The 18,973-nt window shown below is 40.0% G+C and overlaps 1 protein-coding gene across 2 annotated transcripts in view; it reads left to right on the top strand.

The window, feature by feature from the left end:
- The window catches only part of AMBRA1 (autophagy and beclin 1 regulator 1), a 128,516-nt gene that overhangs the window by 70,778 nt on the left and 38,765 nt on the right, over window positions 1-18,973 (top strand). For both annotated transcript variants that reach the window (XM_017808090.1, XM_017808081.1), the window contains 3 exons: window positions 4,383-4,493; window positions 13,362-13,550; window positions 14,006-14,160. In XM_017808090.1, coding sequence (XP_017663579.1) covers window positions 4,383-4,493; window positions 13,362-13,550; window positions 14,006-14,160 — 455 coding nt within the window. The remainder of the gene's footprint in view (window positions 1-4,382; window positions 4,494-13,361; window positions 13,551-14,005; window positions 14,161-18,973) is intronic.

Raw genomic sequence — 18,973 nt, 5'->3', positions numbered from 1 at the left:
AGACAAAGAAATATAGGAAGATGTCAAGGAGCCATCCTGACTGTACTGGAGATGGGGGCTTTGGGCAGAGCACGTGTTCGTTTTTTGTTTGTGTTCCTTGCAAATAAACTGATTTCCTTTTGAAGTCTGAAACTTGTGGCTGAAAAATTCCCTTTTCCATATGATGTTTGCATTGTTCACAATGTGAGTGGAGCCCTTGGGCACTGAACTCGGCTCCTATTAGGACAGTCATCTTTACTTACCAGCTGAGGCCTGCTCAAATTCCCGTAGCTGACAGTACTGTGGAACTCTGCATGCTGAGTATTGCCCCTTTTAAAAGGAAATTTTGTAGTAGGAATGAACACTAATGGGAAATTACATTTCTTTTTATTTTAAGTCTTCAAAGGGCATAGATCTCTTAGAGGCTTTCTCAGTTAACATTGAATCTTAAAATCCCTTTGGTGCTTAGTGTATGCCAAACTACTCTTAATAGCATTTTGTGCATCCATTCATGAAAATAATTTTGCCCGCTTCTTATTTAGAGCTTGCTAGTACACTGAAGAACAAGCAAAATAAATTGTTGAAAATACCAGGTTGCTATGCATACTGTTTCTACAGCATTAGCCCAGTTTTAGTTACCTTGGCCACTTCAAAGGCTGTGTCTTCATGGTAGCCTGGAATAGAGATTTGCTGAGACTTGTCAAATTCATATTTAATGTATTTACTGTGATCAAAGGCAGTTCCCCAAACCAGGTTGCCCCATAAAATACTTCACGGTCGGAGATGTGTAAGAACCTGTTGCATCTCCACTAGGCTTCAGAGACTAATAATCATTTTGGCTGAATTCAAATTGCTTCAGAACTGGTTGAGAAAAATCTGGTGTATTCTTGCAGCAAAGAGCCTTATCCTTGGTTTATCAAATAGATTTGTCCTCTGTTTTGGACTTCCTGGAGCCTGGATTACAGTAACTCTAGAACTAGTACATGTAAAACTCTTCAGCTGTGATAGATCTTTTCTGCAAGTACAGGATAACCACAGTGTGAGCTACAGTTACAAGTGGTTTCATAAAAAGGTAATTACTTTTCAAAGATACTCATGCTTAGAGATGCAAGTACTAATCTAGGGGGAATTTTATTCCAAGGCCTAATCACTGCCTCAGACTAAGTCACAAATTAGGTAAGGGGATTCTTCAGCTTCCTCAAGCTTGTCTGTAAGCATCTTAATATTTTTTTCACTTACTAGGGGGGAATCTGCCAGACACTAAAAACTTAAGAGTAAAGGATCTAGTCTAGAAAAAATTCGAGCTCTGGTTTCTGTTAGATACATGGGAAAGAAATTCCCATAATATATAGATGTTTCATGTTCTCAAAACTTGTACCCTAAAGTTTGTGTGTAGCTCTGGAGTATTAGTTCTTCTGAGTGTTTGATAGTAGTAGTCCAGCGTTACCCTGCTTTTCACTGAGGGAGTTCTGGAGTGATATGGAAAGTGGTTTTGGACCCCTTATTTCCCTTTCAGTCTAAACTCAGACGTTGGTTTGCATGACTTGATTCATAAATGAGCAATAGTTGACTGGCAAAGGTTCATTTCTCCATATGCCAAGATACGCTGGATCCTCTGAGGAGATTGAGACTGATGGATAAATATCTGTCACGTGTAGGTGGCCTATAAGAAAAGATTTGAGGATTTTTTTTTAAGTCTTTGTTAAGACTTTTTTCCCCCCACTCTTTAAACTCTTTTGTCATGTGCTGAGCGGGGGTGGATGGAGATTGGGGTGGTGGGGGAAGAGGGGGGGCTGCTGAAAGCATTTGTCTTCATTTCTGCCATCACCCAGTGTTTATTACGCAGTGATAGACAGACGCAGGAAAACTGCCAATCAAACCTACGTTCACTGCATTTCAATTGGCCTTTGCTTTGGATTTCAGCATTTTGAAATCTACATCATCTCTGCAGTAAAAGGTCGTTCTGTTCATGAGGATGACAAGCCCGAGACCCTTGGGTACCCACTGCAGTCACTCGTGATCCCATCGAACAGTGGAAGACCCAGGAAACAGGAGTGTCAGGTGGTTGGTGAGAATAGCTGCTTGTAAGAGCTGATCTGTTGCTGCCCACATTTAAGAAGATGAAGTGTGTTGTTTTCCTTCAGATTACATACACTGCAACTTGAGAGGCAACAGCACCTTCTGCTCTCATCCAGGCTGAAACCCTGACTGGGCAAAGCCAGCTGAGAACGAGTTCTCATGCTGCATGGTGAACAAAAGCTCTGTAGTGAGGATTTTAAGTTTCTTAAGTTTTCCACCCATGGTCTCAAATGGTCTCCCTGTCAACTAAAGAGAACAATACAGGTTAGGATAGCATAGTTCTGTGCTAGGGGGTATTTTTCTCCATAGGTTGATTGTCTGAAATGTTTCCATGCTTTTAATCATCTTTACTGTAGGACAGTGTATGCATGCACGTGGGAGGTATCTGGCAGGGTTTGTGATACAAATGTTACTTCACTTCACTATACATATAACAAATGTTGTATGTATATAGATATAATTTAATAATTGCACTGCTCAATTGCATAATTATTATAAGTAGAGATAATTACTTAATAAAAGCATGTAGATCATGGATTTGTGGTTAGTGTTAGGTACACTGGTTTGGAGCTTTTGAGAAATGGGTCAAATCCTTCTGAACATGCACCTTTCACTCTACATTCCCTGTGTCCCAATCCCTTTGGTAAAGGTATCTGTTACTTGGAGCATTAACATTAATTGGTAGCCTTTGCTGGCTCTGAAATTTGTGTGGGACTGTCCTGCAGGTGGGGCGGTACTGCGTTTTTCCATTGTTACCTTCTCTGTGTATAATGTGACTGCCTTTGGAGGTGAAGAGGTTTAAATAAACACTGTAACGAACCTGAAGGTTACAGGTAAAGGGATGAGAAGATCAGAATCTTCACAGAAGAAAATTCAAAACTGTTTGCCAACTCCTTTTTTTTTTTATGATACTTGTAGCAGTAGGTGCAGCAGTTGTATGAGCTAGATGAATTTTGCTCTTTGTGGAGCAGTTAAGTGATGTTGTCAGGCTTCAGTGATGCAGAGGGAGAGCACAGTTATTTTCCTAGGGTATGTTCTTCTCCAGTTTATATTTTATATATATATACCCAGTTTGTATAACCTACAAAGGTTATACTCATTGCATAAGAGGTGATGTAACTTTGTAATAACTGTAATAAGATCAGTATTCTGGAATTATGTTCCCAGAGTAGAATTCCTGTTGCCTGTCTCTGCAGAGCATTTTCCTTGCCTCACTCAGTTGCTGTCTTGTTGGTGATATTAGTTACTGTTTCCCTGCAGCAAATCCCACTGCTTGTTTTCTGTTCTCCACATGAGGGCTGGAGGTGAGATAGCAGAAGAGCAGCCCTTGAGTACTGAAATCCAGACTGCACAGACTCTAGAGGCTTTACTTTTAGTCCTTTGTGCTCGAGGATGATCTTGTTTTGCTCTCCCTTACCAAATTCTATTACCTTGAGTTTCTCTGGGTGCCAGCATTTGTGAAGTACAAGGGCTGCAGGTAGGAAGGCCCTAGAGACTGCAAATAGCATGAGATTTTTGACTGTAGTACTATCATCTAAAACTGTTTCTCCTCACCATTTGTCTCCCTAGGAATCACATTTAATGAATCCAAGCTTTCTCAAATGTATGCTCACTTGAGTTACCAGTGACTGTTGCTTTCTGCCTGGAAAATTAGGTTCTTTGTGATGTTTCTGAGGTATTCTGCTTTGCCTTCTGCTTTGGGCTATTGTCCAAATCCATGGGTGGTTAGCAAGGGTCATGTCACTTGCTTAGAGTCAGAGCAGCCTTTGCCTGCTGGAGGTTGGACTACCTAGAGGAGCAAAGGGCCAGCTCATAGGTCTTCCTTGTGAATTTTTTGTTACAGCCCTTACTATGTGGCAAATACTGTGGCAACTTGTATCTTCTGCGTGAAGTTTACAGTAGTAGCAATGATTATGTCCACAAATGTGTGTAATTTGCCAAGGTGGTGCTTTTCATCAGTATATATTCTGATCTGCCTTCATAGCTGTACTAAAATATTTTTGGTCTGTGAAAATACAGCTTCACTAGTATTGATAAGTAAGAATGCATTTGCACCAAATGAATTGATTAGGATTTCTGCCTTATGTGTCTGGGCAAGTCTTACCTCTTATCAACTTTATTTTCTGTCAGAAATGTGTTGTAGGGAGATGCTTTCCTATTAATTTCCTGTGTTCTGTGGCTTATTGGGAACATGTTACCATTTCTGTAAATAAGGTTTTTTAAGAATCTAGAGTTTTGAGTTTTCTATGGTTTTGTCTCCCCAGCTTTTTTTCTGGATAATCTCATAGAGGTTAAATTGCTAATTATTTCCCCCTTTTCTGTAGGTGCTGTGATTGGGGATGGACAATCAGCTGTGGCCAGCAACATTGCCAACACCACCTACCGACTCCAGTGGTGGGACTTCACTAAATTTGATCTGCCTGAAATCAGCAATGGTAAGCTAGAAACGGCACTGGTACCGTCTTTTAAGTCTGTACCAACCAGAGCTACCATAAGCTCTAGGATATTTCAAAGGCATCTGTATTTTACAGGCCTTGGATTACTTGATTGTCATGTTGCATTTGGAACTATAAAATGCTTAGTGTTTTGAGAAAGTTGACTTAAAGCTTGCAGAGCTGTTCCTGCTCTGTCTAGCTTGTGTATTCTTGCTATCAGCAAATCCACGTATAAATGGGGCACTTTTCTGTGAGCGTTTTTGTGAGCGTTCTCTTACTTAAAAAGTTCCTAGAGAAATACTGTCTTTATACCTTTAAATTACAACCTGCTAATGAACTGGGTCTGATTTCTCTTAAGTTATTGACATTAGTGTGGATTAAAGTGCTGCAGTACATTGTGGGAATCAGGACCCTGGTCTTTTGGTCACCAGTATTGGAAGCCCCGGGAAGTAGATGTACCTTCTAGCCATTTGCAAAAGCAGTGATTTGCCCCATTTCTCAGGTGAAAGTTGCTCCTGAGTCAGGAATATAAGCAATATTCCCTTAGACCGTGTGCTCCATGGCATAAGCTAGCTCTTGCATTGGAAGAGCCTTCCTTACACAGGCACAAGCATATTTGGTGGTTGTGGTCAGCTGATCAAAGAATGACATTTTCAGGGCTAAAACTAACTTGACTAGAAAGGCTATTTTAATCCAGAATGGTATCCTGATATAGCTTGCTTACACAGCTGCGGAAATGTTTGTGGCAGCCTGGGATGAAGCTAGGAGGTAGATATTCATGAATGTTTCTTTGTACGGTGATTTTTAGCTTGGGCCATATCTGTGCATATGTGAAATTCATTGCTTGACTTCTCAGCAAAAGCAGATTAGGTTCTGCTTTGAGGGGCTGACTTTTTTAAGGAGAACAGGGATTTTTTTTTTCAGAAAGACTTCTGCTTTCACAGGTAGCCATTGAAATGAATTAAGAAAACTCTCCCAGTTCCAGCCCTGTCGGTTCTGCTTTTCCAGAAATTACGTTTCTGACTACAGAGGTCTCTGTGGGGTAGTGTCCGGTTGCTGAAAGGACTCACAAAAGGATCACATGTGGTTGACACTGTAGTAGCAGAGATGCAGAGAATTGAAATCACAGATCAAAGAATGGTTTGGTCTGGAATGGAGTTTTAGAAATCATCTTCTTCACCTCCCCTGCTGTGAGCAGGAACATCTTTCAATAGATCAGGTTAGTCAAAGCTCCATCCAGTCTGGCTGTCATGGTTTAATACTAAGCAGCCACTTGTTCACTTCTTCCCGCCTCTCCAGGATAGGAAGGACAATCAGAAAAAGATAAAATTCATGGTTTGAAATAAGAACAATTTAATAATTGAAATAAAGTTAACAATAACAATAGCAAAAATAGTAATGAAAAGGAGGGGGAGGGGAGAGAGAGAGAAAGAAGGGACGGAGGCGGGGGGAAGGGTATAAGAATAAAACCCAAGAAAACTAAGTGATGAGTAGGACAATTACCACCTGCTGACCGATGCCCATCCAATCCCTGAACAGTGATTGGTCACTCCCGGCCAACTCCCTTAGTTTATACACTGGGCATGATGCTCTATGGCTGGAAGATCCCTCTGAACAGTTTAAGTCACCTGTCCTGACCATGTTTCCTCTCAGCTGCTTGTGGGCATCAGTGCTCAAGGCAAAGTTTTGCCACATGGCAATACTTTCAGTGGTCCTGCGAGACTCTGGAACAGAATAAAGATGAAGTCAGAGGGGGAAGCAACTTAAATCCCTTGGGACTTTCTACAAGTTCTAAAGCAGTTGAAGAGTGCTTCAGCTGCTCATAGCTTATTTTTTGGCCTCATCTGGCTGTTGAGGAGGCAGCTGCTAATTAGAAAAAAAAAAAAAAAAGGCAAGCATAAGATGTTTGTTTATAATTTATAGAATCCCGTAGAAATTAAGAACCATCTGCTGCTCAATACATCAATATTTCAATCTTTTCCCTATCCCCTACCAGGATGCTTTTATTCTGAAATAGCTTCCAATTAACTGGGTATGGTTTCTATTGTTGTTGTGCCTTTCTTGTAGGCCACACTTCTGCTACAAGTCTGTCCTCAGCCTTTCTGACTCTCCACATTGTGCTACATAGTACTTGGCTTGTCCATCTTGTCTTATTACCATTTGGAGATACTCAGTTTTACTTTGCTTCTTTCTTTTTGTGTGCCGAGTCCAATTCTGGCATATCTAGACTAGTTAGCCTTATCTCCTTCTGCCAAGGTCTAGTAGGGTTGTATGGAGATGTAGCAGCTGTGCTCATCCTAAACCAGGTATTTACCAAGCTTGCCTAGCCACAGAAGAAAAGCAAGCTGCAAGTTTGCCAAGGGACATAAATGAAAGATACTGTGAAGTTAAATATATATTAGCGGAGAGATGGGTTGTAGGAGTTTTTTCCTGGTTCTTCATGATATTGGAAATAAACTATTTGCCAAGTAAAGCATGTGACCTCAGTATCTCCTTTTTTTCCCCCCCTTGTTTCCTATAAATCAGAGGTAGTTCTGTGAGGGAATCTGCTTACGCAGAGGGGGCTGTCGCATGTCCTAGGACTGACTTGAGCTACAAGTGGTTTGGGAGTTCAGGCAGATGAAATGATGCAGCTGGAGTTTGGGACTGCCTGCCAGCTCCACTCTCCATCAAAAAAATGACTTTGTGGCCAACCTCTATCTTTAAGCAGCTCTTCTTCCTGTTACAATTAAACAAAGAAAAGATAGCTTGGAAGTAGGATGTTTTCCTCTAAAGCAGACACATCTGAGTAAGTGACAGCAGTGTGATAAATGCAGTCCTGTGATCTCAGTGTCTGGGCCCCAGCACTCTTGGGAGCCCCAGGCTCAGGATGTGGTTCTGCAGCAGCAACCTCACTGATGCTCAGTCCAGCAAGAACGCAAAAGTGGACCCCAGCGGTCTTGGGAAAATGGCTTTGCAGGGACTTGTGGGATTTTAGTCTCTTCCCTGTCTTTCTCTATTAATTGCAAAATGGAAAAAGATGGCTTCAGATTTCTTCTCTCCTTTTGCTAGTTTTGCTTCTAATAGCTCTGAAATAAACATTACCCAGTCTTAAATTATAATTGTCAGTCATATCAGCATTAGGGTGGAGAAATAATTTGACAGCAGAGGCAATGCTATCTCTGCATTTATTTAATATTCTTCTAGTAAATGTTGCATATCCTTAGAATTCCTGCAGCTAAGTATTGAAAACAGTGTAGAGTATAGCCTTCATATTGCTAAAATATATGAAGGTTTTGTCTCTTGTTTATATCTTTTGATTATAGTTTTTCTCATGCTACTCACTGCTCATTGTTTCAATTTCTAACCACTGTGGCTGAACTAGTCTTGTTCTTCCATATTTAGTCATGCATCAGGAACTTGTCCTGTTCTAACACTGTCTGGGACTCAAGGAGTGTGGTTTGATCAATACTTACTGGTCCACAGTGGAATGCAGAATAACTTAATAGAAGGAAAAAAAAGGCATGCTAAACAATTTTTTAAATAGGAACAGCTATGAAGAAAGTGCTATCCACAGTGGTGGTGAGGAGCGGATGGTGCGCCCAGCACAGTTTTCCTTTGGCAAAAAGTGCTGTTGCTGCCAGCATTCCAGGCCTTCCCCAGCTTCAAGTGGAATTGATGCTGTAGGTGTAAGCACTCCAAGTTGGTACAACAGCTTGACTAATTTGTTCTCTGATGTTTCTTTTGATATGTTCTGTCAGCTCTGTGGCTGGACTAATGACAAAAGAAAACAAAGAATGAAAGGGCAACCTTGTTGTCAGCAGTTTTCCAAAAATAGCAACTATTTCCCCCTAAAATAATCTCTATTGGTTTCATTTTCATAGATCAGGCCTCAGGTTCAAAGAAATCAAAAAGCTTCTGGCTTTGTCAAATGCATGGGTATCTTATCTTTCCCATGTCTTGAAAACCTCTTAGATGCTGTTCCTTAAAATGAAACCTTGCTGAGATCACCACCTCTCACATTTAGACTTTTTCTACTGGCACAGTAGGCTCTCTTGGTTCTAAGTGTAAGTGCTACCTCAGTCTCTCATCCTTTGTAAATGAGGGAAGAGCAAAGAACCATAATGCCAGCGTGAATCGAATATTGAAAGACTGAAATAAATGGCACTTTCTTGTTAAGCACAACTTGCATCTGTGATATTTATGTTCCAGGCACACATCAAGGGGAAAAGATGGTTCACTTGTGGCAGGAGAACTCACAAACTGTTTTGCTAGGAGATATTCACCACATATGCAACAAACTTTAAAAGCAAGACGATCTGCAGTCATGTTGGTCATCACTGTGAACTGCTCACCAAAAACCTCTTTGCTGTGCTGAAGGAGGGGCAAGTGGGGGGAAAAAAAAAAGAGAAAAAATCCTGTAAATAAAAAATGAGTGAACCTGTGTTATATGATAAATAGATTCTTGGTGACTGGTGATCGAAATTCAGCATTGTTTTACAAAGACATATAGTAAATGCTAGATGAGGAAGAGGATTAGAGACTTGGAAAGGAAAAAATTAGCCATGGAACTGCAAGGATATGTACAGGACATGTCAATGTCCCTGAATCTGTAAATAGTACAGAAGAAATACAAACATTTCTTATCTTGCAAAAATGAAGATGTGGGATTCTTCTCTTAGGAATGTCCAAGTTTGCATTAGATTAAAAAAAATAGTCTTTAAAAGCTGAGAAGAGACATGGATTCTTATAGACTGTGATTTTTCAATTGTTATAGAAACAAGGAAGAAACATTGCCTGTGCGCCTCTTTGAAAAGCACCAGGTGTTCATTGGTACAGAAGGGTCCCTGGGATAAATAGGTCCTGTTTAGGACCTGTCTCTAGGCCTGTTGGAGCAAGTCCAGAGGAAGGCTACAAAGATGATTAGAAGGCTGGAGCCTCTCTCCTATGAAGACAGGCTGAGAGAATTGGCGTTGTTCAGGCTAGAGAAGAAAAGGCTCTGGGGAGCCTTTCAGTACTTGCAGGGAGCTTTGAAAAAAAAAATGGAGAGAGACTTTTTACATGAGTAGGTAATGATAGGACAAGGGAGAATGGTTTTGAACTAAAAGAAGGGAGATTTAGGTTGGATGTTAAAAGGAAATTCTTTACTCGGAGGGTGATGAGACACTGAAACAGGATGCCCAGAGAAGTTATGGATGCCCCATCCCTGGAAGCATTAAAGGCCATGTGGGATGGGGCCCTGAGCAGCCTGATGTAGTGGAGGGTGTCCCTGCCCATGGCAGAAGATTTGAAACTAGATGATCTTTAAGGTCCATTCCAACTCAAACCATCCTATGATTAAATGAGACCCATACCTTTGATCTTAGGAAGCAGGTATATAGTTTTATTGCTTCTAATATTGAGAAGCAACTGACAGTAGTTAACATTATAGAGAAACTGTGGCTACCTCAGGGAACTGCATCGTGAGTCCAGAGATGCAGGGCAAACTTAGGCAGATGCAGAATAGGAATAAGAGAGAACAGTTCTTAGACCCACAAAAAGGGACTGGGCTATATTTTCTAATAATCAGTTTTTTGCAGGGTTGGTGGTGAGAGTGTTTTTCATAGTTGTATCTCTGGCAAATGCTCTCCATATGTAGTGCGTTATTTTGCTTGTTTTCTTGCTTGGCTCTCTTTTAAGTAGTTAACTCAGGTGTGACTGGGAGAGTCCCAATACTCACCTTTTCAATGTGTTCTCATATTCCCCCCCGACCCCGCGCTCCTTTTTTCCCCATTTCTTTAGATCACAGCTCATTAGAGTACAACTACAAAGGAATTGAGAAAGGACACCCTTAGCCAAGTAGTCTGTCTCTCTGCTGTCTTAGGCAAGCACATCCTGTAGTTCCTAATATTCTATCTTATTATTGGTTAAATTCTTGGCTCCTTTCACTTCTGTTGAAAGACTATTCTAGAATCTTGCTATTCTGCTTGAAGCCCAATTTCCAAACTCAATGGCTTCTTTTACTCTCTTACCTGTCAGCATTATTTGTAAAGAGAAGTGATATTTTTCTGACACTTTTTTCTGTTATTTTTTGTAAATACAATATATAATTCCTTACGTATTTATTTGTTTGGGGGTTTTATGTATTTGTTTAAGCATAAAATAATGTTTCATTTTCCTCAGTCCTCTTCTTTGATGAACATGTTACCATTTAGGGTTGTATCTTTCTTGAACGTGGCTGTCCCAAACTGTGCCCAGTATCCTGTATGTGGTCTTAGCACATGGTTTTGTATCAGCACTGATATTTCTGCTGAAAGTGTGCTCCCTGGTGCAGGTTAGGATTGCAGTTAATAACTTTCAGTGTTACACTGAGTGAATGGCTCAGTCTTTACTATGATTACCAAAGTCGATTCTCTCTTGTTTTTGACTGAGAAGTTCCCAGGTAAACCAGAAATTTATAAATGTCAACACACTCTGTAATTCCTTCATTTCACTTCTGTTATGTCTCTGTGTACTTTGGTTCACTGTGTGGCCTGGTAATGCTCTGTTAATGAAATTACCCAGCTTTATCAAGAGAATTCATCAGCCAGTTCCACTGTGTGCCTAGCCCATTGATAAAGCTAATAAAAAGGACTGGTTTTGAAATGAGTCACTGAAGAACTCACCAGGAATCCTCCCAGTTTGACTGGGATTACAATAGTGCAACCCATTGTCGTGTATCTTTTAGCTAGTTCACAGCATATACTGCAGCTCTTGTCTTGATGCCCATCTTCTTTTCTGGTGACATAATGAGTACTTAAATGAAGCCTAGATTTCAAAAAAGGGCACATTTTAATTCTACTTTTTTTTTCAAAAATTAGGCAGTGTAGTCTTTAATCTTTATTCTCTTGTCTTTCTGTTCAACTAGGTTCAGACAAAGCACTCCAGACTTTTGTCATCTTTCGAACCATCTGTTCTTTAAGGGCCATGTGTATTTTAGATACTGGTATTGCAGCATTGATAATGACTACCATTATTTACCTTTTTGTGTTCAACACTTTTCTGTTTATACTAGGCTGAAAATTACTGGTTTTAGCAGCTTCGAGACTGAAAAATTGGTTGAATAAATTTAGAGTACAGGTGTAGGTGGTTTGGTACTGAATGTAATTACATAGTCCACTTTTTATCCTCATCTTCTTTTTCATCAGAGTTTCTTAAATGGAACAGTAGAATTTGATACTCAACCACAGAGGAAAGCAGTTCCCAGGAAAAATGTCTTTGAGACCAGAAGAATTAAAGCTGATGTTCAGCAAGTGTTTTAAATCAGCAATGCTGGAAGAAGAGGCAGTCCTGTCTGCTTCCCCCTCATGACTACCTTTTCTGCTGCTGCAAACATCTGTGTGGCCATGTGGTGTACCGGGTTGGGAAACTGTTCTGGCTTAGAAGTGACTCGGGCAACTATGAGGAGTTTTTCAGTCATAGTAGTTCCCTGATGTAGCTTTCTTCCAGACATGTGTTGGAAACAAAGGGTAGGGTTTGTTCAAATATTGAGTTACAACCTTAATTTAATTTAGAAGTTTGGACTTTCAGAAATATGCACAAAGCATTCTTGGCACTGTTATTTTGTTAAGCTAATAAGGAATCTAGACCAAGAATTGCCTTCGTAAACTCATTTGCAGTTTTAGCTGAACATATCAAAGCCACTTCTGGGCTAGGCATAGTCTGGTTGTTTAGAAGATCATTTCTGGACTGTAGAAATTGACAGTGTTTTGCATGATGCTATAGCTTCAAGCATGGGAGATGGGGTGTTCAGTCTTCTAGTGTGCAAACTTTCTATATTGCAAATGGGGGGGGTGTTTTTTTTTTATATTTCTATCCCCTTGAGTTTGAAAATACTACAATCCGAAATTCCCCCATCTCCAAAACAGTGTATGCAGTTTCAGCTTCAAACCTCCTGGAATAATTGGAGCTGTTTTAGTGAAAAACTGGAGTTTAGTGAAAAACTGGAGGTTAGGCTGAGGGAGTGAACATAACTCCAACCATGTCTTACCAAGGCACCACTGAACTGTTCGTGAAGATGGTGCTAAAAGGCCTTGGAACTTCATTATACTAGGAATGGCACACAGGCACAGTAAGATTCAGTAGCCCAAAGAGCTTGTAGTCTGCATATGCAAGGTACAAAGGGTGTGTACAAATTTGTATGAGGTCACCCAGCAGCACAACATCAGGCATTAAAGTAAAACTTCTTGTAAGTTTTGTGGATTGCTGGTTTTGTGGATTGCTGGTTTTAGGCTCCCTACTGCCTGCTGAACAGTTACTTCACTGATTTGTATGAGTGTCTCAAATATTGGAGTAATTAAATAGAGGACTGGCTGGAGAAGTCTCTGCCTTTTCTCACTTATTTTTTCCAAGATTGGTGTAAAAATCAGCTGTCAGAAATGAATGTCTGTATCTGCAGGGAGGAGTTTTTCACTCATCTCCTGTTTGTTGGAGATGAGAAGAGCGGGAACTAGGCGCTCCACAAGAGAAAAGGAAATGAATTAAGGTGTACTGTTTCTAATGAGACCACTGCTGGAGTTTGTCAGAGTGTCATGATTCAAGACTTGTTTAAACTGTGCTGTTCTTTGCAAAGGATAGTGTTATACTCAACAAAGGGAAGGGTTTGATAAAGTACAATTGCTACTATTTCTTGGCTGAAGGCTCCAGGAGGTAAATAGATTTAATTTCCTGGGCTCATTGCAGTATCTTATCTCCGTTTTGGAGCAAATTTTACATTAATCAGAGTATTAATGTTTCATAAACTTTTGGAGGAAGCTAAATGTCTTGAGTGCCTTTAGCATGTACTGTCCATTCTCCAACATTAGGTTTAGATCTTACTTTATTCTCTGTTCAACCTTAGTGCTTTAATCACTATTCCTTTCTTTTTTGTAGCCTCTGTGAATGTGCTTGTCCAAAACTGCAAAATTTACAACGATGCTAGCTGTGATATCTCTGCCGATGGGCAGCTGCTGGCAGCCTTCATTCCCAGCAGTCAAAGAGGCTTCCCTGATGAAGGAATACTGGCTGTATATTCTCTGGCACCCCACAACTTGGGCGAGATGCTTTACACAAAGCGATTTGGTAAGCATGCAGCAAGAAGTCAGGGTGGGTGGAGGGTGTAAGAAGTTAACTCAGAACATCAGCCTTCAGTAAGAAATGCAATAGCCATCAGTAGTTATAGCAGCACGAAATATTTCATTGGCCTTCTAGCCAGCCTCAGACACGGTACTGCTGGGGAGAGACTTGTGGTATGGTCTCAACAAGTAAAGTGTTGCTATGGGGAACCTGCTAAGGGATAGGTTTTTTTAATCCCTTAAAGGACTTCATTGTTCTAGAGGCAGAACACTGGCAGCAAGGAAATGTCTTGGAAGATTGGTAACTTGTGCAGGTCTCCTTATTCTTCTCTACCCCTTATAAGAATTAGATTAGTATGGCATATGTTATGGGAATGCTGGAAGAGAATTAAAAAGCTGTGAGGATGAAGCATAGGGAGGGATATCAACCTGTGGGAGAAATAACCCCTCTTCTCTTCACAGGGCCTAATGCGATTTCTGTGAGCCTGTCTCCAATGGGCAGATATGTTATGGTGGGACTGGCTTCCCGACGTATCCTGTTGCACCCCTCCACAGAACACATGGTTGCTCAAGTCTTCAGGCTGCAACAGCCCCACGGTGGAGAAACCTCTATGAGGGTGAGTATATGTGTATCCTGTTCTATGTGTTTTCATCAGTAGTTTTGTGTCCCTTTGGCTTCAGCCTAGTAGTTGCTGGGTTAAGATAACAGGGGTAGCCTGCTCCAGACCCACTGAATAATAAACATGTGAAGGGATTTATTACAGAGGTGTGCAAACGTGGCAGGAGAACGTAAATGCAACAGAATTGTGAAACTTCTCTTGTTTCAAATATGATGACAAACAAGTATATTCCATGCTGTGGAATACATTCCTAGGTCTAGGTATCATTCAGAATACCTAGTAGGTCTTTTGTATTTTTTTGGGTAATATGCATCTTGCTTGTGGTACTACAGTTGGCTTTGCTAAGGCAGCTTATCAGCTGAGGCTTCAGGATCATTTTCTATCACTCCTAAAAGCAGTTAACCTCTAGGAGAGCAACCACTAGCAGTTTAAGGAACGGTAGGAGCCAAGCTTCATATCATACTTGCAAACTGAAGGTGAGGCTCACCAGACTTTTCCCAAGCTTGTGGTTTTATGTGCATGTAGGCATATTTTGGCAATGGAGTTATCTTTCTGTACTTCTGCTTTGTGGGACAGCTGAACCATGACCCACTCTGACTCGTTTAGTACTTGAGGGAAGACCTTCATCTTTTTTCTAGCTGTCAGATAGAGTTAAGAGAATATGTGTGTGTTGCTTTGTTCATCAGTGAAGCACAACAGCTCTTCAGTTATAATTTAAAGTAGTACAAGCCATGTCCAGTTGATAATGCACAGAGAGTTGAGAAATCAGAAGTAAGTAATTTCTAAAGCTGAAATTTGGGTTGGATTCAAGTTCTAGGCCATGTTTTCAGGTGACTTGTTGCAGGAGATTAAAAATAGATCTTCAAACCTTTTCACTTTGGGGGATAACTTGATCATAGTGGAATTCATTCCATGAATAAGCTTTTTTTTCTCTCTTTTTTTTTCTTTCAATTTTTTTTAAAGGCCTCCCTGATTATTATTACTTTTGGCAGAGCTTTTCCAGTGTAAAAGGGTTTCAGTGAGCCGTTTGTCTAGTGACCTTACACTAGGTAGAGACTTCTATCTGGGAGAAATCCCTTGATTCACCTTCAGATGCTGTAGTTGCTCTCCAGACAGCTCATGATTCAGAGAGGGTCACCTCAGCTGCATCATTACAAGAGCTGCTTTATCGGCTGATATAAAACTCTTGTTTATTTTCATCATCTGCTCCATGTTATAAGGCAAGGAAAGATCAATGATTAAGGTATTCTTTGGTGCACCAGTCAGCACTTTTTCAAACCTGTTTCTGAGCTACCATTCTGGTACGAGGCTCTTTAAGAGGCAGAAATTAACAGGTATTTATGAAAAAAACCCACTTTTTTTTTTAGAAGGTACAGTTGGTGAAAGCTGTGTGGATATATGATCACTAAGTATATAGATTCAGCATCCTGTTAGATCCTTTTAAAAATATAGTTTTCCCTAATACTTTCAGTTATTTTAAGATCCTAGTGGAATGCATTTCTTTTTTCTGCCAGAAACTGGAGTATCCCTTCTCACAGTCTTTTTACCATATCATAGTAAGCTAAGATGGAGAAGTCTTTTAGCAAAAATCTCTCATCTATCCTTTACATTTGCTCTAAACTCCAGTTGCTATGGCTTCTAGCCCTTCCTTCTGAAGACATTTCTGTATAGCCAGATAAATCAGTAAGCTTCTGTTTAAATGTTTCATTTATATTTCTTTATCTCTGTCTTCAAATGCTTGTATCCTTGCTCTTAGTCACCATTTAGTGAAGTAATGCTTTGTATTCCCTTAATTTTCTCTTGTAATTTGATCTTCCAGCTTTCATTTTTTTTCTCTTTTGAATTCTCTCCAAAAAAAACCTTCTTTTTTCTCCCCCCCATCATTCTGGAATGTGTTTAAATGTACATAATGTGATAAGCATAGTTTTACCAGAAGCCCACAGAGGGTGGTTTTTTTCTGTTTCTTTTGGACAACAGCCTTTACTTATGTAGCCAAAAACCAACAGGGTTTTTTTCAGGATTGGGAGTTTTTTTGGCTGTTTTGGTGCATTGAAAATTTTATATAATTTTTTCCCACTCTTGCTTTTCAGACTTGCTCCACATCACTGCACTCCTGTCTTTCTCATCTGCTGTAGTTCTGAATTTTTTTTTCTCCAGATGGATTGCATGTATTCTAAAGGTTGCTTTTTTCATCTTTCTTGTACATGTATTTATAGCTTCCAAAAAAACTTTCTCCCACGTTTTTAAATCTATTCAGTCTAGCAGGATTTGCTAACTAATTTGCTGTTTTCCCTTTTCCCACATCGTGTTTAAAGATGTTAAAAATGTCTCATTTCTAACTGCTTTGGACTTTGAGCTTTATGCATATGTGACAGGGTCACAGCTAGATCAATTCGAATTCATTTGGTTAAAGAACCTTTCTGTCGAATGACGTTGAGTATTGTCTCAACGTTTCGGTGTGCTGGTGGTTGTCTTTGTGCTTGGTCCTGTTAATCTTGTAAATATTACTCCTTCATCTAGTTGTAAAAATTAGTGCATCAACTACAGGTATTTCTTCTGTCTTGAGTTTTGCAATAATACTGCTTCATAAGTTTGTAATAGTTTTCAAGATACGCAAAATGAAACCAGATTTTTAAGTAGGAAACTTTATCATATTCTTAGCACACTGTCTTTACAGTGGCTGACATATTCATATTCAGTTGAGTAAAAACCTATTTGTAGCTTTGCAGTAGAAAAAGGTTTAGGGAACCTGGTGAAACTGTATTCTTCAATCTCTAATTTAAAATGCACATTAGAGAGAATCAGAAAGCATTTTTGTTGCCTCTGTGCCAACAGCTTGCAATACAAAGCACTTGTTACTCAACTTCTTAATTAAAAATAAGTCAAAGCCGTGTTTGAAGCAGTATTTTGTGGATATTTTAATTATACATTACTCCAAAACTCCCAAAAGAAATGCTGCATCACATTCTGTGAAAATTCTTTTATTTGACAGTTGTTCCCTTCCTGCCTGCCTGCCTTTCTTCCTACCTGGCTTTCTTCCTGCCTGCCTTTCTTCCTGCCTGCCTTTCTTCCTGCCTGCCTTTCTTCCTGCCTGCCTTTCTTCCTGCCTGCCTTTCTTCCTGCCTGCCTGCCTTCCTGCCTGCCTGCCTTTCTTCCTGCCTGCCTGCCTTCCTCCCTCCTTCCCGATTTGCAAGCAATGAACTGGGAGAGTAGAGCTGGCAGTGTGACCTCTGTCATTTGCAGAAGTGTGACAACCTCCTGAGTGAAATACAATGATTATTTCTGCTTCAAATTAACTCTTCCTCCACATCCTTCACTAGCAGTCTGTGGAATGCAGATTTCTGTTCCTGAGAGTTTCTTCCATCTTGCTATTGAAATAGAGGTTTTGAAGATGCAGCTTTTGTTACATGAAACGCATTAAATGTACTAGAAATTCATTGGCTGCTGGTTTAGTTTTTGGAGAGAAACATTCTCTCTGAGAACTACAGCACTTTTGGATTGTACTAAGAAGCATGTTGGTTATACAAGTGTGCGTTGTCTGTATACATCTTACTCCTAATACTTCAGACATTGGGTAGGATTCTACAGGTCAGGACTTTCCTGGTTTGACAGTTATGAATTGTGCTCAGAAGTAGAGTAGAAGTCATCAAATATGGTAGCTGTGAGTAAAGGTTCATGCTCCTTCTGTTTACTCCCTTCAGATTGGCCTGCTTTGCATTTCAGGTGGAACCTTTGCTTTGCTAAAGAACGATTTTCAGACTTCAGTCTGAAAAACAAAAACTCTCTAATAGTGTTGGCTTTTAACATAAGTGGTATGCATAAGCTTCATTTTTTTTGTTGCTCATGTTTTGTGTTTTTGCAAACCTAGCTAACATTTCTGATATTTATCTGTAGCTGGACAGTACTGAGAAGGAATTGCTTTTAGCAGATCTCTAGCTTGGGGGTGGTACAGGTAGCAGTGGTATTGAGAATTGTTTGCAATTTGAGTTTCAGAGATGGGAAGCTTAGAGACAGGACCCCAAATACCAAGTAAGGATAGGTTTTGTAGCCTATTTTGAAAGCATGGGTGGAACTTGTCTCTAAATAAAGAATGTTTTTAAGCTGCTTGGGTCTATGGTAATTTCTGAATTCCATATGTTTTCAAGCATATACAGAGGTTAAGGAACTTAGAAGAACATGAAATTAGAATCTCATTTGGAGCTGAAGATCCTTAGAAACATGGAAGTGTAAGGATCATATTGCCCTGGATCCGTTAGCAGTGGATATTAGTGAGAAAGGCAGCCAGAAGGTAGTTTTATTTCTGGCTTTCACAAATTCTGATGCCCTTGCAATGTTTAATGTTTTTCATTTTACCCAGAGGAAGCTAACTCTGAAATATCAGAAAAACGTGATTACTGTAATCCAAATTAAAATAAAACTTGGAAGGGAGCTTTTAAGTTGAAGATACAAAAAGTGATGTAGGCGATAGAAAAATTTGATTGACATGAAGCTGAAGAGCAAATCACACAATTTGTGAGGATAAGGTGACTTAACCAAGCCCAATCTCAAATACCGCATTGTGCTTTGAATGTGGAAGAAAATTCAGGCTGTGGAGATCCAGAATTAGCTTTTGACAAGACTGCCGCTATTTTGGAAACATCCCGATTAAGTGATGGGTCAGTAGCCTGAATGGAACAGAATATGTGTACATTTCCATTGTAAACAGATGGAGATTTCCAAATACCACAGGAAGAAAGGCCCAAAGCAGAAAGACTCACAGGGCTTTAGCACAAAGCCAAGCTTTTTTTAAGCTTATTAACTCTTAATGCAC

The sequence above is a fragment of the Lepidothrix coronata genome, unplaced genomic scaffold (genome assembly GCF_001604755.1).
Source record: "Lepidothrix coronata isolate B3197 unplaced genomic scaffold, Lepidothrix_coronata-1.0 Scaffold1, whole genome shotgun sequence".
Classification (NCBI taxonomy): Eukaryota; Metazoa; Chordata; class Aves; order Passeriformes; family Pipridae; genus Lepidothrix; species Lepidothrix coronata.
Note: the sequence above shows the minus strand (reverse complement) of the source record. Positions and strands in the feature narration are given on the sequence as shown.